This window comes from Eucyclogobius newberryi, unplaced genomic scaffold, assembly GCF_026437365.1.
Source record: "Eucyclogobius newberryi isolate DKJ021-1_F unplaced genomic scaffold, fEucNew1.0.hap1 SCAF_8, whole genome shotgun sequence".
In the NCBI taxonomy this organism is placed as follows: Eukaryota; Metazoa; Chordata; class Actinopteri; order Gobiiformes; family Gobiidae; genus Eucyclogobius; species Eucyclogobius newberryi.
The window spans coordinates 26,116,968-26,141,349 of NW_027316500.1; the positions used below are offsets into that span (position 1 = coordinate 26,116,968).

The 24,382-nt window shown below is 41.9% G+C and overlaps 1 protein-coding gene across 1 annotated transcript; it reads right to left on the bottom strand.

Annotated features, from left to right (window-relative positions):
- Positions 1 to 3,817: 3,817 nt before the first annotated feature.
- pdlim1 (PDZ and LIM domain 1 (elfin)) lies at positions 3,818 to 19,689 on the bottom strand. Its single transcript, XM_072437614.1, has 7 exons — positions 19,549 to 19,689; positions 14,959 to 15,110; positions 12,217 to 12,301; positions 6,994 to 7,172; positions 5,485 to 5,639; positions 4,886 to 5,003; positions 3,818 to 4,263 (listed from the first exon to the last, which is right to left on the bottom strand). The coding sequence occupies exons 1-7, from the start codon at positions 19,639 to 19,641 to the stop codon at positions 4,077 to 4,079; spliced, it is 969 nt and encodes a 322-aa protein (XP_072293715.1). The 5' UTR covers positions 19,642 to 19,689; the 3' UTR covers positions 3,818 to 4,076.
- Positions 19,690 to 24,382: the final 4,693 nt, after the last annotated feature.

The window sequence follows — 24,382 nt, forward strand, 5'->3', positions numbered from 1 at the left end:
AACAAAGGCCCCTAATGACGCCGGGGCCGGTAAACAAGGAGATAAAAACACACTTTGCAGCAGTTGAAAAGACCCTGCGCGGAACTGTGTAACGTAAAGAACAGCTATTCCACTGTAATTGGTGTACACTGCCTTCAAAAGCTCACGCGGGGCCATACAATGCGCGGCCCGTGAAAGGGAACTCCGGAGCACATTAAAAGTGAATTAGTTCTTGTGTAGAGTGTCCCCGGGGTCATTCTGGTCACGACGCGCGCACCTCTCCAAAAAGCGCACACGTCTCCAAAGGCGCACTCCATACTTTGTCCGCGCCGGTCACATTGTTGGGGGGCTTTCACAAGAGGTGTACATATGGCATCCGGGTTGCAATTAAATGTTTTAAGATGTTTTTCCTTTCTTGGAGAAGTTTCCTCTTTCTTCTCCCCCTTCGCCAGCAGCTCTTTGGCGGAGAGCACGAGAGCAGAGAGGGGGGCCCATTGAAAAGCCGCGGTTCGGGATGACAACAATCTGGTCAGCGAGTTGTTGGACTTTGATTGTCCCTTTCAAAACGTCCTTCAAACAAAACAGCTGAAGACGAAAATAAAGCCCCACCTGGTTCCTCTGTTTGCTAAAATAATAATAAATAGATTTGGTTTAATAAATAAGCAAAAGGGGGGACTGTAAAGTGGCGGGCGGACGGTGTATTAATCAGCGGCTCCGGGCAGGTATCACCTGCTGCCTCGCGTGCTCAGTTTATTGTTAAATATTGTTAAATCGCGTTTAAGTCTACTTCGATATCTGCTATTTCCACAGCAACTGTTTGCCCACACTTTGCATAACAAGCGAGACACTGTAGTCTGCTGATAAAATTAAGGGGAGACTAACTAGGAGCCCACACCTGTCCTCCACATCACAACGCGGCACCAGCATCACTGACTATTTGCAAAGTGGTAATATTTAGTTTACTTTGGTCTTTTCCTGGCATTTATAACAGCGAGCCCCATCTCCTATCTTACCCTGTATTTGTCCAGTTTATTAAAACCATATGGTTATCAGACGCGGTCCCAATATACATATTTAGACAGAAAGTTAAGGAGAGCTTTGTGCGCGTTGGTAGATCATTGTAAATCACGTCCAGCCCCTGGCCACGCGCCTCACGTCTGCTGCTCACGACTGACACGTGCCTGCTCCATCACCACGGACACCGGACACAGTTCAATCCGCGAATATACACATTATAACGCACAACACCCGCGCACAAGTGTGATGTTGCCAAATTGGACGTGTTTTTGGACATGTCATAGCGCACAGGTTTATGCCCGCGTGACAAAAGAGATAGAGTTTTGATTGTTTCCAGAGACAATAGGACCCTTGGTGGTCTCACTTCACACAGCAGATAACGGTCCTACACTTCCACTTCAAGAGCTGGCTTCGTGCGTAAAAGTCCGTGTCCGACTCCAGAGACGTGGCGCGTGCTTTCAAACGATGGCCACGTGAGTGATCCCTCTGAAGGAAAACGTCAAATGTTACGTTACATTTTGAAATTATAGTCAGTTATGATGTGGAGCATGTTTGTTTGATTTCAATAACAACGTTGGTTTTTCAAGTACAACATGACTTTAGATGTTATAGTTGGCAGTGATATGAACGTGAGCGCGCGCGGTTTGGACGAGGCCACGCGCTCCAATGGAAAGAGATTTATGATTAACAACTATTAACACTGATGATGAGGGCAACGTGGTCTCAAGATGTGTATGTACAGTTTGACCAAATATAATATCACTAAAGATAACAGAGACAAATTAGTAACAGTACCAATCACATCTGGAAAGCCTTTGTCCGGGGTCCAGGGGACATTTGGACATGTTTGGATTTAATCTGTCAAGTAAACTGTATAATGTGTCATTCTGGCTTCTCTTATTCTAAATTATGCCTTGTAAAATCTTGGTTTTAGCCTACAATCTTTTTAATGAGTGACCTGCCCCGTTATGCTCTGCTGCAGCGTCACACATCTTAAACGTGAGAGTAAAATATAAACTGTTGTGCGTCACCTGCGCGATATTCCCCGCACTTTCGTCCTCTACTTCGCACTTGCCCACACGTCTGTATATTACAAAGAACACACAAAGCAACACGGAGCGGGGATGAATGGAGGCGAGGCCCCGAGGAGCAGAATCCGGAGCGGAGAGGCGCGCGGACTGGACGCTGATTGGCTCCTCCGCGCGCGCTGTTGATTCAGGCTCTAAGGAGATAAGATAAAAGCCATATAAAATGACAGGGATGCGCACCCATCCCTCACCATAATCTGCAGATAAAGTCCACCTGAAACACCGTGAGGACCGTCTCTCCAGAGCCGCATCACACCTGCTCAAGTAAGTGCATCAGGCGTTTGTTTTAGGAAAGTTATGACTCATGGAAATGTGTTAAGATTTTTATACGTTACATTTTTTCAATGCAAATCGGATCAAAAAAAACATTGTTAGTGCATATGTTTGAGGAATGCATATATAGGCCTATACCAAGGATTGTATTAGACTCAAATGTAGGACTGTGTTTTAATTTTGTTTATTTTTATACTATTTGAAAAGAGAAGACGTTTTACATGAGAATTTGACCACTTGTATTGTCATTTATTGCTGTTTTAATTGATAAAAAGGTTAGGTAAAAATTGGCCACTCTAAATTGGCCCAATGGACAGGTGTTGAAAATTAGCATATTCTGCTATAACACTTAAAACATTGCATCTGGTTCGTCCAAAGCAAATGCTATGTCCTTAAATAAAAAAATAAAAAAAAGTTTCTAAGATTTTGCAGAATTTAACTCGACTCCCCTAAATACTGCTGTTTTTCTGGCATCATAAACACTTGACACATTGCAAACAGTCCCTTCCCTGTCAACACTTTTTTTCTTATATTTTTTTACACATACAGTACAATACTTTCTATATTAACATCAGCCCTGTATCTCCCTCCTCCAGGGCATCATGTCTCCTAAGGAGCAGTGCGTGGACGTGAGCGCGCCCCAAAGCTCCATCACGTTCAGCAGCATCTTCCCCACGCGCCGCTTCAAACCGAAAGACTCTTGTTTGACGCAGAAGAGACGACCCTGTGGCGCACCGGGGACTCAGGCGCACCGCAGACCGGGCCGGGACGCGCAGAGAGGCAGGCGCAGATCCAAGGCCAACGACCGGGAGCGGCACCGGATGCACAACCTGAACTCCGCCCTGGACGCGCTCCGGAGCATCTTACCCGCGCTCCCGGAGGACACGAAGCTCACCAAGATCGAGACGTTACGCTTCGCTCATAATTACATCTGGGCCCTGACGGAGACACTGCGCATGTGCGACCAGCAGACTTTAAGTGGAGCTGAGCACGCGCGCGGTCCGGAGTGGGAGAGCACGAGCCCGTTCACCCCCGGCACGGGCCCCGTCGCGCTTTATTTAAAGACACTGCATTCATGAGGATGTATGTGTGTGTACACACTGAATACATTGTTATTTAACCCAACATTTTAGGCACTTGGTTTCTACGCAACCATGGCAACAAAAGGGTAAATGTATATATGACTTAATGTTTGGATCCAGACCCGCATTACACTCCGCCAGTTTGTGTGGTGTGAAAAGGTTTGGGGACCAGTCGACACCTTGAATGACCCCTCATAATTTCACTTCTGATACTCGACCAATCTTGTATTTGTATTTTTATAACGGCCTGACTATAGTTTAAATTGTCCACAAATTCCCGAAACATTATACGTACTGTCTCATCACGCACTTAAGCTGAAATCATATTAAAAAGAATACAAGGCACATGCAAAATATTTATTTGGCATTTGATAAATGTTCTTGTTTTTTTAAAACAATAAAAATCAGTTTTGAGAGAGTGGTTGAAACACGAGGCGTACAGGGCACAAAATACTAAAATACACTGGCAGATTTCAATGTGCAGATTGCATTTAGAAGAGTCCAAGTCATGATTTTCTATATCAAAAATGTGCAAATCCACAAGGTTTTTTTTAACATACTGAAGCGTAATGCAAGAGACAAGGCCTTGGCAGAAAACTCGTTTGGTGCGTTTAGTACGTGGCGTTATCGGTCTGGATTATTTTGGGAAAACCGTGACCACGTCGTAGCCCTCTGGAGGCGTCACCCGCTCCCGCGCGTGCTTCTCACAGTAGATCTGATCCTCCACAAAGAAATGTCCCTTTTGTTTGAGGTTGGTGCTGCAGTCTGTGCAGGTGTAGCACTCGGGGTGACGCAACTTGTCCCGCAGTTTGACCACAATTCCCCTGGAACAGAGTCAACGGTCAATGAAAGCAGGAAATCATTCATTTATCCGCATCAATAAAATAAACACAAGGTCTAAATCAAGAACGTACAGTCCCGTCAGTGGTAGTTTCAATAAACCACAAATCATTATAGAAAAGAGCTGTTATTCAAGGACGAGTTGATGCTGCCGCTGTCACTGAATTTGGCAAATTTAACAGCTTAAAGTAGTTTTATTCATGACAAATGCTTCGGAACTTGGAAACAAAATAATTTAGTGTCCCCCCGAGCGACATGAGAGCTAAAGAAACTCGACTACAGCATGAAACTGGCAAAAACTTCTCAGCATCTCCACAATCAGACCCTATATGTGGAAAAAAAAAAAATTAAACTCACAATTAACTTAAGCTAGCTCACTCCTACATCGACTAAACTAAATTAAATGCTGAAAATAAGCCGTTGATCGAAATGTTTGAGGATTGCAGTACTAAAACTGGCCACAAGGGGGAGCCCAAGCCCGTATGAGCAGAAATTGTGATAATAAGAGCATCAGAACTAAAGAAACACATCCCTCCTCGACTGGGATGTTTTAAGGATCCGCGAATGACCCACAATGCAACTCTGAACACGGTATAAGCCACTTACACGATGCCGGATCCACATTTGTCGCACATGGGCAGTTTGTCCGCGTTTCCCACCGACGCCCCCATCTTATTTGTGGGGGCTTTGACGCTCCGGAATCCCGAGGGTTTGTCGGAGTCTCCTGAAGACAGAAACAGCATTACTCAGAGAGACGCCGGGGACAGAGGGCATGTTCTGTTCCATAAACGACTGTGGTTATTTAGATCAGTAATGTTCTCTGCAGACAACAAAATATTCTGACTTTTTAAATGGAAATATCTTGCGCCTGTAGCTCAGACCTCCACAGAAACGTCCTCATGGGATTCTTGTATTAGTTTAGTTAATACCATATTTCCCGGACCAGCCAAAAAATGCATAATAAAGAAGATAAAAACATATATAAGTCGCACTGGAGTATGAAATGCGGTTGTAAGTGTGAAAATAACAAATAATATCACATATAAGTCGCTCCGGAGTATAAGTATATAAGTATAAATAGAAGCATAAGTTGCACCACGGCCAAAACTATGAAAAAATGTGCAACTTATAGTCCAGAAAGTACGGTATTTCATTGGTCACGGAGCGTTTATGCTGCATATTCCGGCCGGTGGTATATTCTGTACCCGTCTCGAGTATTTCCTGCAGGACTTTGAAGGAGGCGGACTGTCGCGGCGGTTCGTCCGACTCCTGGTTTTCGTGCAGCATTTTGTAAACCTCGGAGCCCTCGGTGACGGGCGGCGGCTTCTTGGCTCCGGGTTTGGACGAGTCGGTGGGAGTTCTGCGAAAAGACAAATGCAAATGGGCGTCGCTTTAGACGATTGTCCTTTAAAAACGACTTTCAAACTGGTTTCCTGGTTTTCGCTTTGCCTGGTTCAAATCTTAATCGTTTGAGATTGTGCGTATTTTTAATTGCCTTCTTATTGTGTGAGCTGGGTCACCTGTGAAGAGATCTGACTCGTAACGTGGCCTTGTTAAAGATGAGCTGTGGAACATTCGAGGCCAAACTATGACATATTCCTGGAGATGGAAGTACTTTCAAGAACAGATCGATCTCTTCGTGACGACGCCCGTTTGCAACTCGGGATTATGAAAATATAACGCAACTGAAGTAAAAACATCTTTAACTATTTTAATTGGTCGTTATATTATTATTATTATTATTATGCTTCATTGATGCAGAATGTGACAAAGAATGAAGATTTCAGTAAGATTTGCAAATATTGTGGATAATCAAGAGGTCGTGATCAGATTGAGATAAAACGCACAACTTTAGGGTCTTTACATGATCTTAAATAACTCTTAAATACTGGGGGGGGGGGGGGGGGGGGGGGGGGGGGAGAACAACTTATCTTAGAAAAAAAAAAAAATTAAACACATTTGATTTGAGAATCACTTCAGACTAAACGCTTAATGCTAAATTAACACAAGGACTGCCAGCTTTTCTATCAAGGTGTCATGTCCCGGGGGAGACATGAACGAGGTGTGAAAGTGTTTTAGAGCTTTTAAAATAACTGCATGTCAATGGAAAACTTGAAGTAATGCTACGTATACAAAGTGTGTTTTTAAGAGGTACTAATTACACTTCTCTACAGAATGTTAATCTATACCATTTGGTGTGGGTACTACAGTTAGTTTTTTTACTTGAGTAGTATTTAGTTTGAAGTAACAGACTGAAGAAGAGTACCAAGTGTAAAAAGCTTTATGTTGTTTGAATATTTGTGTGTGCGTTTGTTCCTAATTTTAAATACTATATTTGGTGTCGAAACTCTCAAGTAGTAGTATCCACAAGTACCTTTTTGAGTCACTACCTTGTACTTGTAGGTACTTAAGGACGAGTAATAAGTTCCTTCATAAATGCTACGTCAGAGCGAGCGGTTCTTACGTGTCGTTTGGTTCCTTCATAAATGTTACGTCAGAGCGAGTGGTTCTTACGTGTCGATTGGTTCCTTCGTAAATGCTACGTCAGAGCGAGTGGTTCTTACGTGTCGATAGGTTCCTTCGTAAATGCTACGTCAGAGCGAGTGGTTCTTACGTGTCGATTGGTTCCTTCGTAAATGCTACGTCAGAGCGAGTGGTTCTTACGTGTCGATTGGTTCCTTCGTAAATGCTACGTCAGAGCGAGTGGTTCTTACGTGTCGATTGGTTCGATTGTCATGGTTTTGACTTCGTCCACAGCAGAGTTGAAGTCCTGGATGTTCTCGGAGGAGTACAGGCCGGCCGGGTTGTTGTACTGGTTAGTCACAACTTTGGGCCCAAATCCACTGAACGGCAGAGCGCTTCTGTTGTGGGCGGAGCCTATGTGCTTCACTTCCTGTTGGAGAAAGGCCTGATTAGTGTTGTAATTAGTGATCTGTAACGAGTTCAATGATGCATGCCACACTTGTGAGTCCTGAAACATTTTAATGTGGCAATTGTGTGATAATGAGTGTTTGTGCAAAACAAAGCTCAAAACAGGCAAAAACAGTGTGTGCAACTGTGTGTGTGTGTGCACAGACCAGCAACTCTGTGTGTGCAACTGTGTGCAACATTTTAACCAAGTATATCGTTTACAGAGAAAAAGGTTTGTTGTAAACTTTCAAATACTGGTTTATAAAAAGATGACATTTCTGTGTTTAATTTGACAAACATTTCACATTTGTCTGATAATTAAATCTCAATTAGTCCATTTAAAGACTTGTTTTAACACATTTCTGTTGAAATGACAGAATATTGTCATCAAGACACTCCAAAAATATCGATGTATTCAGTTTCCTCAAGCTGAGCCTACGTGTTAATATAAGGTGTAGGATCAGTGTGAAAAGGGTCATTAGGTAAATATGAAGACCAACAATTAACACAATTACAATTATCTCTACATACTTTCATATGAAAGCAGGAAAACTGAATGTCCAATAGAAACCAATGAGGTTAATATTAAACTCTAGTCAAGCTGGAATTTCAGGGCAAACAGCCAAGAGTTCAAAGGCCGACTGAACTCTTAAAAATGATGCCTTTGATACGAGCGCGACACTTCCTGATAGTACATAGTTTCTTTGACATAATCACTATAACAACAATCAAAACTCAGCTCTTCATAGTTCAGTTAAAACTGTGGGAACCGACTGAAAACAGACTTTCCCTTAAACATTCCTCATTTACTCCCATTTTAACACATCATGGAGACATTCCGGGGCGTAATGTGAGGATTCTTGGCTAATCACAGCTCACACTTTAAAAGCAAACGCGTCACGACACCGGCATGCCACACAAACGGGCGTACGATCACCACGACGACGGGCTCATGCTGCATGCCGGGAACAAGTTCAGCTCGTGCGCTTCAAATGCCAGAAAACCCCAAACGTCTGAGGCAAAAACAAACCCGGGAGCAAGAGCGGGCGACGGGACGGAGGAAAGCGGCCGCCGTTAAGATTAAAGGACGCACAGAACATCAAGTTTTAAAGATGAACTATTATAACGGTGAAGAAATAATAGTTGGTTTAAGTTTGATTTGCTCTGGGTTTGTCTTGAATGTAAGAATTGTTTGTGTGTTTCAAGTCCTTGTTTGGTCATTATAAAGACTGGCACAAACCAGCATTTTTGTTTCCATTATTTAACATTTTTTCCTTCCATTTACATTAACTTCACTCCCACGTTCAGTCTTACTCGAGTAACTTGTCAAAAATAATCTAAACGCAGGCGCCAATTGTGACTAAAACTATCACTGCTGAAAAAAGGTTGGCATTTTTGCTCCATACAAGAGCACACAGTAATACAACACCCCTGTTTTCTAAAAAGTGATGTTTAATGTCAAGATTATCAGGTTAAATAGATAATTATTCAGGTTACAATAATCGTAACAATCAAAGAATAATAGTGACCATGAGAAGCAAAATTTAGTATTTTTTACCTCAATCTGAAGCACAAAAATAGACCCAATTGCTTTTTATCTGTCCGTTTGTCATATTTTACTTCATTTTGGCTTTCAATTTCATAAAGCCGGCCACAAACGTGAGGAACAGAAACACGTCAGACCACGAGAATGAACGAAAACTAAAGATTTTACTGTTATTTGGTCACAACAATCGTGAATAATCCTTAAATCCTGATGTTACCATACCCATGTGCAATACAGACTTAAACATGTGCAATACTCATAGGCAAATAATGTCATGTTCATGCGCATATAACTGCTGTAAATAAGCACTATTATTATTTTTGTCTGAATATGAGGGGTTCTGTCTTTAAGAGTTCCTTTGTTTAAAGGAGTTTTTTGTTCAAGAGTGTTTTTTTTTTTTAAAGCTTCCTACAAGTTATCTGTTCCTTTACAAAAATGCAAAATCGAAATTTCCCCATGTGTGGACAAATAAAGGCTCATTTTATCTTAACATTTGACATCCCTTGCTTCTACTTAAGTCTTAATTACTCGAGTACAACTTGTGTCTGTTTTACCAAATCTTGTACAAACACATAAAAACACAACATTCGTCTGGTCTTCAGTAGCGTATCGTTTCATCCACGTAAGACAAGACGACAAACTACAATAAAGTCACATTTGCAAAGAAAGTGTTGATAAAAGTGAAGTCCATGCGTGAAACGGGAGCATTAGCACAGTAAACACGGGAGCATTAGCACAGTAAACACGGGAGCATTAGCACAGTAAACACGGGAGCATTAGCACAGTAAACACGGGAGCATTAGCACAGTAAACACGGGAGCATTAGCACAGTAAACACAGGAGCATTAGCACAGTAAACACAGGAGCATTAGCACAGTAAACACAGGAGCATTAGCACAGTAAACACAGGGGCATTAGCACAGTAAACACAGGGGCATTAGCACAGTAAACACGGGAGCATTAGCACAGTAAACACGGGAGCATTAGCACAGTAAACACGGGAGCATTAGCACAGTAAACACGGGAGCATTAGCACAGTAAACACGGGAGCATTAGCACAGTAAACACGGGAGCATTAGCACAGTAAACACGGGAGCATTAGCACAGTAAACACGGGAGCATTAGCACAGTAAACACAGGAGCATTAGCACAGTAAACACAGGAGCATTAGCACAGTAAACACAGGGGCATTAGCACAGTAAACACAGGGGCATTAGCACAGTAAACACAGGGGCATTAGCACAGTAAACACGGGAGCATTAGCACAGTAAACACGGGAGCATTAGCACAGTAAACACGGGAGCATTAGCACAGTAAACACGGGAGCATTAGCACAGTAAACACGGGAGCATTAGCACAGTAAACACGGGAGCATTAGCACAGTAAACACGGGAGCATTAGCACAGTAAACACGGGAGCATTAGCACAGTAAACACGGGAGCATTAGCACAGTAAACACGGGAGCATTAGCACAGTAAACACAGGAGCATTAGCACAGTAAACACAGGAGCATTAGCACAGTAAACACAGGAGCATTAGCACAGTAAACACAGGAGCATTAACACAGTGAACACAGGGGCATTAGCACAGTAAACACAGGAGCATTAGCACAGTAAACACAGGAGCATTAGCACAGTAAACACAGGGGCATTAGCACAGTAAACACAGGAGCATTAGCACAGTAAACACGGGAGCATTAGCACAGTAAACACGGGAGCATTAGCACAGTAAACACAGGAGCATTAGCACAGTAAACACGGGAGCATTAGCACAGTAAACACGGGAGCATTAGCACAGTAAACACAGGAGCATTAGCACAGTAAACACAGGAGCATTAGCACAGTAAACACAGGAGCATTAGCACAGTAAACACAGGAGCATTAGCACAGTAAACACAGGAGCATTAGCACAGTAAACACAGGGGCATTAGCACAGTAAACACAGGGGCATTAGCACAGTAAACACAGGGGCATTAGCACAGTAAACACAGGAGCATTAGCACAGTAAACACAGGGGCATTAGCACAGTAAACACAGGAGCATTAGCACAGTAAACACAGGAGCATTAGCACAGTAAACACAGGAGCATGGCACAGTAAACACAGGAGCATTAGCAGGAGCATTAGCACAGTAAACGCAGGAGCATTGCACAGTAAACATAGGAGCATGGCACAGTAAACACAGGAGCATGGCACAGTAAACACAGGAGCATTAGCACAGTAAACATAGGAGCATTAGCACAGTAAACACAGGAGCATTGCACAGTAAACACAGGAGCATTGGCAGGAGCATGGCACAGTAAACACAGGAGCATTGCACAGTAAATAAAAAGCAGAGGACAGACTCTTTAGCTCCTACTGTGTTTTATCACAACAGTGCACACACACACGAGTGCTTTGACAGGCATTTCCTTTGGTGCCGGTGACAAAACGCATGCGCCACACACTTTCCACACGTCACCCTCTTTGGCAGATAAGCTACCGTCTCCCGGGCAACTTCCTGTTAGGGCACAAACAGTGACCTCATTGCCGGCAGCCCCCGTCCGGCCCGCGGTGCTCTGCCTGTAAATACCTGCGCAGATGGTTTCCACGTTAATGCTGCTCTCGACAGCGGTGACGCCGTCGCTCAAACGTTCGCTGTGAAATGACTGACGACACTTTCCCCTGACTTTTATCTAAGTTTATTTTATTCTATTTCACTTCATTTTATAAACAGATCCATCTACCGTATTTTCCGGAGTATAATTTGCACTGGAGTATAAGTCACACTAGACAAAAAATGCATAATAGAAAAGAAAAACATATATAAGTCGCACTGGAGTATGAGTATGAATACAAGTATAAATATAAGTCGTGCCCTGGCCAAAACTATGAAAAAAGGTGCGACTTATTGTCCGGAAAATACGGTATAATTTCCCCCCATACGCAGTCAAAGCACAAGTCTCCATGTAACATTTCTGTAACTGAATAAAGGCAAGATGGATAAATCTAAAGCCAGACTGCGGGACATTTTAGGCAAAGCAATAACATCGAGCAGAAAAGTTACATAGTGCACTTTTAAGTATTTGAGGCCTCAAAATCCTGGTTTTCTGACAAATATGTTGTAATTTATAACTAGGGATTACTAACAAGATTATTCTGTTGATTGTCATTATTCATTATATTATTATGCATTTATTGTTGTTATATTTAACAACAATAAAGAAATAATAATAATTTCAGTTCAATCTAAACTCAAAGTAAACTACATGCAAAGTACCTAAGTGCTGTCATCATTACTTTTTCGTTCATAAACTTTGACTTGTGAATTAAAGCTAATGAAGGATTTCACTGTTTGGCCACAAGAGGGAAAAGTCAGAATTACTTCTTAATAATAATGCTGATGATGTCTCTTCACAAAGACTTGATTCCGTCTCATCCCGGTTTCTAACGAGGCGGCTCATAATGAGCTGCATAAAGCCGTTTAACCCTTGAGTGACAAACCTGAGGCTCTGAGATGAGGTTCATCTTGTATGGATGGGCCTTCCCCCCCTCAGAGGCCAGTGGAGACCACATCTTATACTCCGACCTGAGGGACACACAACACTTGGGTCAAGTTCAGGACTGTGCAGGGGAAATGACAGAGCATCGAGCGGCAAATGTCAGAGCGGCTTTCACAAGAGGGTCAGAGCGGCTTTACAGGCACAATATCATAACTCGTTTTGTACAACGTCGGCTTTTTTGACCCTCGAGGACACTTTACAAAGGGATTAAAACAAACGGTAACGCAAAAAACACCTATTTAATTATTTAAGCTGTGGCAATGAAAGAGGCTTCTAATATATACACATTCAAAACAAAATCTAAATCGATTAAAATAAATACAAATAAACAAATAAAGGTAAAATAAAAAAGAAAATGTATATAAATAAATAAATGGGTATTTTTTTCTTTCTGGTAATAAAACAAACATTTAAAAAGAGGGAATCGTTTTTAAATGGTGATTTCTTTCATTCTTATTTTTTCAAACAAGTCCTCCGGCTGGTGTCATAGCATGGAGGACATATTTAGTTGTGTTTCAAGTTGTAATTGTTGTAAGAATAAAGCCGCAGCCTAAGGGGACGCTGTTCTATTGTATTATAAGAGGGTTGTATTACATCCTGTTAAACGTGATCTTTTAAGACTCAATAACCCAGTGACCTCGATTATTCTGCTTTTTAAGCCCTGCGGCTCTTAAACAGGTCCTTGACTCTCGCTGAAGAGTCGATAGGTGAGATTTGATGTGTCACAACAGCCTCAGCCCTTCATCAGTCCATCCTGAAGCTAAACCAGCTTCATCTACAAAACATGGTCCTGTGTTCGTGTGTGTCCTGTGTTCGTGTGTGTCCTGTGTTCGTGTGTGTCCTGTGTTCGTGTGTGTCCTGTGTTCGTGTGTGTCCTGTGTTCGTGTGTGTCATGTGTTCGTGTGTGTCATGTGTTCGTGTGTGTCATGTGTTCGTGTGTGTCCTGTGTTCGTGTGTGTCCTGTGTTCGTGTGTGTCCTGTGTTCGTGTGTGTCCTGTGTTCGTGTGTGTCCTGTGTTCGTGTGTGTCCTGTGTTCGTGTGTGTCATGTGTTCGTGTGTGTCATGTGTTCGTGTGTGTCATGTGTTCGTGTGTGTCATGTGTTCGTGTGTGTCATGTGTTCGTGTGTGTCATGTGTTCGTGTGTGTCATGTGTTCGTGTGTGTCCTGTGTTCGTGTGTGTCCTGTGTTCGTGTGTGTCCTGTGTTCGTGTGTGTCCTGTGTTCGTGTGTGTCATGTGTTCGTGTGTGTCATGTGTTCGTGTGTGTCATGTGTTCGTGTGTGTCATGTGTTCGTGTGTGTCATGTGTTCGTGTGTGTCATGTGTTCGTGTGTGTCATGTGTTCGTGTGTGTCATGTGTTCGTGTGTGTCATGTGTTCGTGTGTGTCATGTGTTCGTGTGTGTCCTGTGTTCGTGTGTGTCCTGTGTTCGTGTGTGTCCTGTGTTCGTGTGTGTCCTGTGTTCGTGTGTGTCCTGTGTTCGTGTGTGTCATGTGTTCGCGTGTGTCATGTGTTCGCGTGTGTCATGTGTTCGCGTGTGTCATGTGTTCGTGTGTGTCATGTGTTCGTGTGTCATGTGTTCGTGTGTCATGTTTTCGTGTGTCATGTTTTCGTGTGTCATGTGTTCGTGTGTCATGTGTTCGTGTGTCATGTGTTCGTGTGTCATGTGTTCGTGTGTCATGTGTTCGTGTGTCATGTGTTCGTGTGTCATGTGTTCGTGTGTAATGTGTTCGTGTGTAATGTGTTTGTGTGTAATGTGTTTGTGTGTCATGTGTTTGTGTGTCATGTGTTTGTGTGTCATGTGTTTGTGTGTCATGTGTTTGTGTGTCATGTGTTCGTGTGTAATGTGTTCGTGTGTAATGTGTTCGTGTGTAATGTGTTTGTGTGTAATGTGTTCGTATGTAATGTGTTCGTATGTAATGTGTTCGTGTGTCATGTGTTCGTGTGTAATGTGTTCGTGTGTAATGTGTTCGTGTGTAATGTGTTCGTGTGTAATGTGTTTGTGTGTAATGTCTTCGTGTGTAATGTCTTCGTGTGTAATGTCATGTGTTCATGTGTAATGTCATGTGTAATGTCATGTGTTTGTGTGTCAAGGCCGTTTCAGTACAAGACACATTTCAGATCTAGAAATCTCAGATCTTCTTTCCTTCCCCAACCCCTTCTTCCTTTACATCCTTCTTCCTTTCCTTCTTTTACATCCTTCCTCCCTTCTTCCTTTCCTTCCCTCCTTTGAATTTACGCCCTTGCTCCTTTCTTTCCTCCCTCCTTTTTCTTCCTTCCTTCCCTCCCCTCCATTTCCGTCTTTCCTCATTCCCTCCTTTCTTTCCTCCTCCTCCCTTCATTTCTTCCTTTCAGTCTTACCCCCTTTCTTTCCTCCTCCCTTTCACCTGTGTTTATTGTGTACCTCGGGGGCCACCTCCCGCTGCACTCATTCTACAGGTACAAATTAAAGTATGTGAACCTATTACTTAAACTAGTCACTGATATTTAATGCGTGGCTTTATTCCGACATGTCGTAAGTGGGAACACGATGTAACACGATGTAACGCAGGAGCCCGGCGTGTCTGGTTCTGATTCACACGTGGACACACCTGGCGCTCCGCCCGCCCGCCCCGTATCACATTACTCATGCTTTGTTCGGGCCCAGGGCAACGCAGATATGTCCCGGGCAAGTCGGGACGTCCCACCTGTCGACGGAGAGCGCCATCTCGTCTATGCAGCCCTTGATTTTGTTCTGGGCCTCGATGTGCGTCATGCCGTCCGTGGACTCTCCGTCGATGGCGAGGATGCTGTCGCCGATGCAGAGGTTAGCCAGGGCCGCCTTGCTCCCCGGGGTCACCTGCAGAGGACACGGAGGGGCGTTCAAAAAGGTGGACGGAGATATAAGACAATAAACAAGTCGGGCGGGGCAATATATCGAGGTTTAGATAATAATGCGAACTTTGTATTGAAGATGCACTGGACTTAAATAGTAAAAAATACAACAAAAAGAGACAATTTTAAGAAAGTCCTGTTGTAATTGTTGACATAATATAGTCAGGATGCTACTAAAAATACAGTTTATCATAAAGTTTGAACAGACAATTATGGACAAGTAGCAGATAGTACAGCAGCTGACGACTACGTTTTAAAATATTCTCAAGTACCGTATTTTCCGGACTATAAGGCACACTTACAAGCCTTTGATTTTCTCAAAAAAACGACAGCGCGCTTAATAATCCAGTGCATTTTATATATGGATTAATTATATGAAAACTGATCAAAAATAGACCATTCATTGACAGTGTTCTTTATAATCCAGTGCGCCGTGTAGTGCAGAAAATACGGTACTTCAAAAAAAAATATTCAAAATAATGAGTCAAACAACAACACTTTCTGGCTAAGGCGGTACGATTTGGGCAACGCGTTTAAGTGATTTCCCCGACAAACATTGCGCTTTTCATTTTAAAATAGTTGGATTCAAAGCGCACATTTTAAACGTGTCCGGGAGCATCAACGTGTGAGAGAAAACTGAAATATGAACCGTGTGCATTTCAAAACATATTTGTAGAGGTTTAAATTACAGCGTCGGCAGTTTTCATACACAATACGACTCATTTTTTAAACGTCTTTGCCAATTGCGGCCATCACAGCTGTGACTTTGATACGATTGACTTGCCTGTTGCGTCTTGTAGTGACATAATGACAGTAAACGATAAAGTTCAACCTGCATTTCCTTGTTTAGACTAAAAACAGTAACCAAACGGTGCCATGGTAACGTACAATGTTAAAACGGTTAAGATCTGAGCAGAATTCGGTCGACAGCCGCTACATTTTTGAAGTCAATGTTCATTTGTTTGATTAATAAAATATGTTTAATTTAATACAAAAAGTATAATCAGGCTTTGGATTTTGATAGTTTAATACATTGTTTATAGTTAAATATGATGAGGAAACTAGTTTAATTTAGAGAGACAAGTGAAAACTCAGCTATTTGTCTAAATGCAACGATATTTAGCAGATTTTAACATACCGTATTTTCCAGACTATAAGTTGCACCTTTTTTTCCATAGTTTGGGCCGGGGTGCGACTTGTATACTTATACTCCGGAGCGAATTATATGTGATATTATTTGTTATTTTCACACTTGCAACCGCATTTCATACTCCAGTGCAACTTATGATTTTTTTTCTTCTCCATTATGCATTTTTTGGCTGGTGCGACTTATACTCGGGTGCGACTTATAGCCCAAAAAATACGGTATATAAATGGTTAATAAAATTGGGATAATAGATTATGTTCTGGTGATTAAAAAAAACACAGTAAACATTTTTTGTGGCAAGTCGTCTCTGCTTTCAAGTGTCAGCGACTCGCCACTGAAGATAAGAATCAAAGTCCAGAACTTCAAGTTTAAACTCTATTAATTTTCAATGTTTTTCCTGACTAACAGCTGAGAGGCAACAGCATGTGTGCCGTCTTCAAAAGCACTTTGTTTGGGCTTGTCCAGAGGATTGGCCCTAATCTTCTTCTGACCTGTGACGATCAAGTCTGTTCAAACCTCGCAGGAATGTCAGAGTCAGAATGGAGTCGTGGAGATTTAACACGTCTATAATCATCTTATTTGAGGTTTGTTAGGTCGATATTCAGACCCATCTCATAACGTACAATATTAAATATTCAGTGTTAGAATAATTGTGAGATGAATTTAAACAATTAACATCTTAACAGTGATTTTCTTTCATTAATGAAGTCAAAAAACGTGATATTCATCCAGTATGTGACCAGCTCTATGGAATTAAACAAAACAGTAAAGGTTATGTCACGTAAACAGCCGGATTAAAATGCATCTCATGTATTTTACGTCTTTTGAGTATAGACTGAAATTGCCAGGCTTTTAGATAAAGAACCATCTTCCCGTATTGTGGACGGGGTGTTTTAAAATGTGGACGGGCATTTGAGTGCAGGGACGGCCATTTTATTAATACATCTTAGAAAAAAAGGGAATATTATCATTAAATTGGGCCGGGAATATGTGGCTATTTACAGGTGAAATTCCGCATGCTGCGCCCTGATTGGCTGCCGAGCCGCGATCCGGAGAATGCCGAAGCTAGTCTAGTCGGCCCCTGTACAAAATTATTTGGACGGGGCGTTTTCAAATCCCATCTAAAAGCCTGGAAATTGCCTATATTTGCTTGTTTTTTTTTTCCATTTTTTAAATTGTACTACATTCTTACAGTTACAGTGTGATCAATTCTATTGATTAACTAAATAAACCTGTCATACTGGGAAATTACACTATTGAACACTCTATCCCAAATAATGATGCGTAAACAAATATACTCTAAACCTGAATTTATATCTAAAAACGGACATCACCGCTTCTTAAAACCTCCACTCTAAAGTCAGAAAAAGTGTTTAGATCTTTAGTTTATAGTTTTCTTTAGACATAATTACAACAGAAGCAGAGTTAACGGTCAAAAAAGCTAAACTAACAACTAACCCATCACTCAAAAAGACCACTCTGACATCATTATTATTATTATTAGTACATTAGTATTTGTACACCGACTTTCCCACGCGTTTTGTGCATCTGACGCAACAACATTTGACATGCGGTAAACACGCCGGGCTCTTAGCAACCGTCACAATCGGCCGCTCGAGTGCCCTTCTGACGGGCCAGTGCTGGAATCTCTTATCACTTTTCCGCGGGTGGAGTACTTTGCCTCAGCGCGAGCCAAAGTACACACTGAAGAGGCTTATTCCTGTTTAAATACAACAACTGCCGCATTGTTAGACCAGGTGAGCCCGTGTCCTACGCCCCGCGAAGAACAGAATATAGCGCACGGCCGGTGATGTAATGTGGCTTCCAGTGGAAAAGTGCAGGTCCAGGCGGAGGGTTTTTAAATAAGGTTGAGGGAGGAAATGTTGACCATAATAGCTCTCGTAATAATAACGTACATTTAAGGCGATGGGAGAAGGGAACTGGGTGTTGGACAAGTGGATAAAAGTGGACAGAAGTCACTTGAATGAACTGCCAGACACTCAAAATAATGACTTAATTGGTTTTAGGACCGATGCAACTTAAATATACGTTGCACAGCCATTATTCAAAACGCAACTCTCAATGATCCGACCTTGTTTGACCCGACGTGCACTCGAAACACCAGAAAAGTACGAGTAAATTGTGTGTTTCTATGTTAAAAGGGGCGGTATAGGTTCACGGTTTAGTCCCAAACCGCCACGTGAAGGCGTGTTCAAGCTTGTTGTTATTTTGTACTAAATTGAGCACATTTTTGTCCCACTTTTTTTGATGTGGTGAAAGTGACATGGTGTTGAAGACATGCCCATATTATTGTGGATGTTGTATTTAAGATAACAACAAATTATATCTAATGTATATTGTTGTGGAATTAAATAGTGCTGCAAAAAGAGCACTTAAAAAGAAAGTAATGTAGTGAATTAAACATGTAAGCTTCAAAATAAGGTATAAAGAGACATTTCTGCAACTTTGTGGGTGATTTTACAGTTATTTCACATTTGTTTCATACTTAAACTTCAACTAAAACATTTAAAATACACGTTTAGGGCAGATTCATGTTGGATTTACTGCATTGAGGTGATGAAACTTCAGAATAATTGCATAATAAAGAGTAAACTGCGCTTTTGGCTTGTGCTAAATCACACTTTAACACAGCACAGCATCTCTCAAGCCTCGTTTATTAAATATTTCCAACGTTTAACATCCTTTTTAGACATTTTGCCCGTCACAGCGGCCGCGTGTCGCTCTAAGAACGCGGCGATGTCACGTTTGTCACGTAAAAGCAGAAATAACGCTCAAAACTTTAAAGAGCAAAAAAAACCACGGGCCGAACAATGTAACGGGGCGTGGCCCATTCTGACGTCGCTACGCTGACGTCACCGCGCAGCGAGAACGTTCAAAGTCGAGGAAAAGCGGAGGAAACTTCGGAATCGCGAAGTCTTTGAAAGAGAAAACGAGAGAAAAAAGGAGAAAGAATAAGAGAAAGAAAGAGAATAAGAGAGAAAGAAAAAACCTCTTTCGCTTTACTTTTCTCACACTTTTTTTTTTAATTTACGGTCTAGCGTAAAACACACTTTTAAGACGTACAACTACATACAGTGAGTGGCGGTAAATGCACTTTTCATTTGGCTGCCAACTGCCATTAAAAGTAACAAACAACAACAACAGGTAAAAGTGAGTAAAGACGAGCTCAGGTGTGGCTCTGGTAAAAAAAACAAAAACGAAAAACTAAACCAAACCAAAGACACAAAAAACTCACCCGTGAAATGGTCAGCGGCTGCTCGAAGTCTTTGCCCCCGACGAGCCTGAAGCCCCACGGCCCCGGGCCCTGCAACACCACCTGGAGCGGCATGGCTGCGGCGCGATGCGGGAGGAGGAGGAGAAGTGTGCGTGCGGCGGTGGCGGCGGTGGGAAGTGGCGCAGGTCCGGTGCTCCTTCTGCCCGTGACATGTGCCGTGATGAGGGCCGGGGCTGCGGGGCTGCACACGGAGGAGGAGGAGGAGGAGGAGGAGGAGGAGGAGGAGTGGGTGGGCCCCGGGCAGGTTACGCTCTGGACGAATCGCGTTTTGAAGTTTCCACGCGGAGCAAACCCACGGAGAAGATCGTGTGCGTGTGCGAGAGGTGCCACTCCATCACAGTGTGTAATGTGTAGAATGGGGAATGTGAAGGGGGAAAAAAAGAATACACTATTATTTTTCTTTTTATTATTGGTATTGAAGGTGAATATTAATATGTGGCTAGTGGTGGTACATTTATAAACATTCATGCACTTTCCTCACTTTGCACTTTGTTCTCTATGCACTTTGTTCTCTATGCATTTCTTTATGATGCCATGTTTGTTATTTTGTATTTCATACGATGTAAAAAATAATTTAAAAAAGTAACAAAAAAAGAAAACACAGTTTTTTTCTTTTGATTTATTATTGGTATTGAAGGTGAATATAAATATGTGGCTAGTGGTAGTAAATTTAGTGCGCATTTAGTAATTTTTCTACTATTTAAGCCAGGTATACTTTATTCTCTCCATTGGAACATTTGCTGCATTTAAGATAAGATACGATAAGATAAGCCTTTATTTGTCCCACAAGTTCCAGTGTTGCAACTCAAAGTAGGTACAGAAATAAATAAGAAGAACAAATAACTTAACTAAAAAACACTCTTATAGAAAAGCTCTTATAAAACTCCTATTAAAAAAACCCTCTTATACTCTTAATAAAAAGTAAAACATAATAACAACAATAGTAACTCTCTTATTTTACATTCGACCCATCCGTCACATGTTTTGAGAGTAAATCCAATTTACTTAAGCAGTTTCTACTCGTTCTACTCCACACTTTTAACTGGACTGGAAAGTAGAAAGTACAGTTGCATTATAGTAATAAACGTAACAGAAGAATAAAACTGCTTTTGTTTTGTTTTTTAATTACGATAAGATAAACTTTGGCTGCAACATAATTAAAGTGCCATAATGATCTAAATTTCTGCCTGATACCTGCTGCAGACGAGCATCACGACGTGCAGTTCAACACAAAAACATGTACAAAAGCTATGATGATATAGTCTGTTAAAATGTAGACCTGTATAATCCCAAACATATCTCACTTTGGCCTCTAAAATGCACAAAAACCAAACTCAGAACAAAGAGTGATCAGTTTTGTGTCTTTTAATTGTATTATTAAAGGTTTATCCATCAGACAAATGTGAAATGTCTGTGAAATTAATCTTTATAAAATGCTGAAATATCACTTTGTATCCTCATTAGAGAGTTTGCGACAGGACTTTCTTAAAATGATCTCTTTTTGTTGCATTTTGTAATACTTGAACAGGAAATTACAAAAGTGGCCTGATGTAACATGAGAAATACTGTATATTTAGAATAGTTCAGTGGTTCTTCAAGTATCACCAATGTAAAGACTTTATAAGAGTCACCAGATCAAATCAGGTCTGTAAAAGGATTATTTCAGGTCTAAATTAGGGCTAAACCAGGTCTTAATTAGGAATAAACCATTGCCACAGTAGTTTTAACGAGGAAATTACTCATGAATAAGCAAAAATTGAAGAAAATATCATCTAAATGAAGTAAACACAAGAGATGTCCATGATGGTTTGGGTATTACTTACAGTGGTGCATGTACCGCAGTCTAATGAATGCTATGGCAAATATTTGTATATTTTTTATATTAATATTTATTATTATCAATTCATATATTTAATTTCAATGATATTTTTTTATAATTCCTCCATTGCAAAACAAATACATGTCACAAAAGAAAAAACCCAAAACAAACTAAACGCTCTACATATGGTCTGTTTAAGTGTCATGTTTTGCAGGTACATCATGTTTGGAAAGTGCAGGGTGAAAAAAGCCCCTCTGACATGATCACATGACTGAAACATGCCAGGAATGCCATAAGAAAACACAGTGGGGGGAGTGATACCTCTGCTGTTCAGGCCCCTCTTCACCGACGCGCGTCACTCTGTTTTATTCAGCTTACCATTTATGGAAGAGCCAAAATCCCAGGATGTGGAATGTGCCTCTCCCAAAGAAAAGAAGAAGAAAAAAAACACACTGGTGAAGTTCTGCTACTGTTAAAAAAGCAGAGAGAAGGGGAAGACCTCTGGACCGTCTGTGGAGCTGGACATGAACCAGGACTGAACCAGGACTGAGCATGGACTGAAACAGGACTGAAACAGGACTGAGCATGGACTGAACCAGGACTAAACCAGGACTAAACCAGGACTGAACCAGGACTAAACCAGGACTAAACCAGGTCTAAACCAGGACTAAACGAGGTCAGAACTAGGACTAAAGATTGGGAAAAAACTACTTATCTCTGGAAAAAGTCTCTTCCTATACGAGGACTGAGACCATTTAAACCACTTCCTGAGTCTCAATATTTATGTTTTGATCCTCACAAACAACTAAAGTGTTTCATTCTGCTGTTTATTTATTGCAGCACATGTTGTACATTTAGACAATAGTTTACTGGGATTATCACGCCTTAAAGTTATTGTGTCAACGGCATAAAGTCACTTCAATATATTATAGTTTATTATCATTTTTGTATCGATGTATCACAAATCGACGAGATGGACCTCATGGATGGACCTCCTGGATGGACCTCCTGGATGGACCTCCTGGATGGACCTCCTGGATGGACCTCCTGGATGGACCTCATGGATGGACCTCCTGGATGGACCTCCTGGATGGACCTCCTGGATGGACCTCATGGATGGACCTCCTGGATGGACCTCCTGGATGGACCTCATGGATGGACCTCCTGGATGGACCTCCTGGATGGACCTCCTGGATGGACCTCCTGGATGGACCTCATGGATGGACCTCCTGGATGGACCTCCTGGATGGACCTCCTGGATGGACCTCCTGGATGGACCTCATGGATGGACCTCCTGGATGGACCTCATGGATGGACCTCAGTGTTTGAGCATGCGTCGCTGGCTTTAGTTTCATTTGGAGCTGCAGATGTTTAGGAATGGGGAGTAGGAAGTCCTTAAGTGCAGAGAAAGCCCATAAAAGTATTTGCCTAATCTTGTAATGACACTTATTGTCAGCACTTCGGCCCCGGAGAGGCTTCCGTCGCCACATGGGGTTGTGTAACTGGGGTTTTATGACTTTGGGGAAGCATGGGAGACGCCTGTGACGTGTTTATGATGTGAATTTAGTGGTTTATCACACATTTATTATCCCAAAAGGCAAATTATTTCACAGCGACACACACAAAACTGAACCGAACCCATCAAAACGTATCAAAACGACTGCAAATATCCCTGTCATGTCAGAAAACACTGCATTTTAAGAAAATATTACAAGAACGTCCAGGGTTATTGTCATTTAAAAGGACACAATGGACTAACCACAGTATTATTATTATCCCCCATCATCGTGTTAAATGGCTCTGTATTAAAAAGGGAATGCAGCATGACACATTTGGCTCGTTTTATCAGACTGTGTGGACTATATTATGTCGTCCGGTTGCTGCTTATCACGAAAGGAAAAATGTCCACTTATCGTGTCTGTGGCTCGTGCCGTCTTTGCACAAGTCACATGTTTGTAGCATTTGAATTTATGCAAAGGTGAGTGCCCCAGGTCTCCTCTGGAGTGAAAGCAGTCAACACAAGTCCTGCTCGAGTGACTAACTATTACCAGCAAAAGCAGTCATTTTACAAAGGGCTTTCCTGGAGGTTTCTCTAAATATTCTCACCTACTTTGACGAAAGGGAAAGGAGCTCGATTCCAGCGGCAAGGAATCCAGCACTTTGTCTCACCATTTTAGTTTGGTCCAGATCTAGTCCTTGTACTAGCCCTTGTTCTGGTCCCTCTTCTAGTCCTGATCTAGTCCTTGTACTAGCCCTTGTTCTGGTCCCTCTTCTAGTCCTTGTACTAGCCCTTGTTCTGGTCCCTGTTCTAGTCCTGATCTAGTCCTTGTACTAGCCCCTGTTCTAGTCCTGATCTAGTCCTTGTACTAGCCCTTGTTCTGGTCCCTGTTCTAGTCCTGATCTAGTCCTTGTACTAGCCCTTGTTCTGGTCCCTGTTCTAGTCCCTGTTCTAGCCCTGGTTCTAGTTCTGATCTAGTCCTTGTTCTAGTCCTCATCCCAGCCCTTGTTCTAAACCTGGTCCTAGTCCTGATCTTGTCTTTGTTCTAGTTCTTGATCTAGTTCTTGATCTAGTTCTCGTTCTAGTCCTGGTTCTAGTCCATGTTTTAGTCCTGGTTCTAATCCTGGTTCTAGTCCTGATCTAGTCCTGATCTAGTCCTGATCTAGGCCTGGTTCTAGTTCTGATCTAGTCCTGGTTCTAGTCCTTGTTCCTAGTCCTGGTTCTAGTTCTGATCTAGTCCTTGTCCTTGTAATTATTAATCAATATGGATTTTGGCCCTTGTTAACAGTTGTGTCTCTACCTATGACATATTTGCTGGCCAAGTCAAACCAGGAAGTGGCATTCTAAACGTCAGCAAAATAGCCAAATTGGAGAAAAAACTGCAAAAATGTTTGTTAAGCTCTATAATATAATCATATTCTCTTTGTTTGAGTGAAAAGTGTCGTCTAACGAGTGAAAGAGACGCAGACACAGCCCCG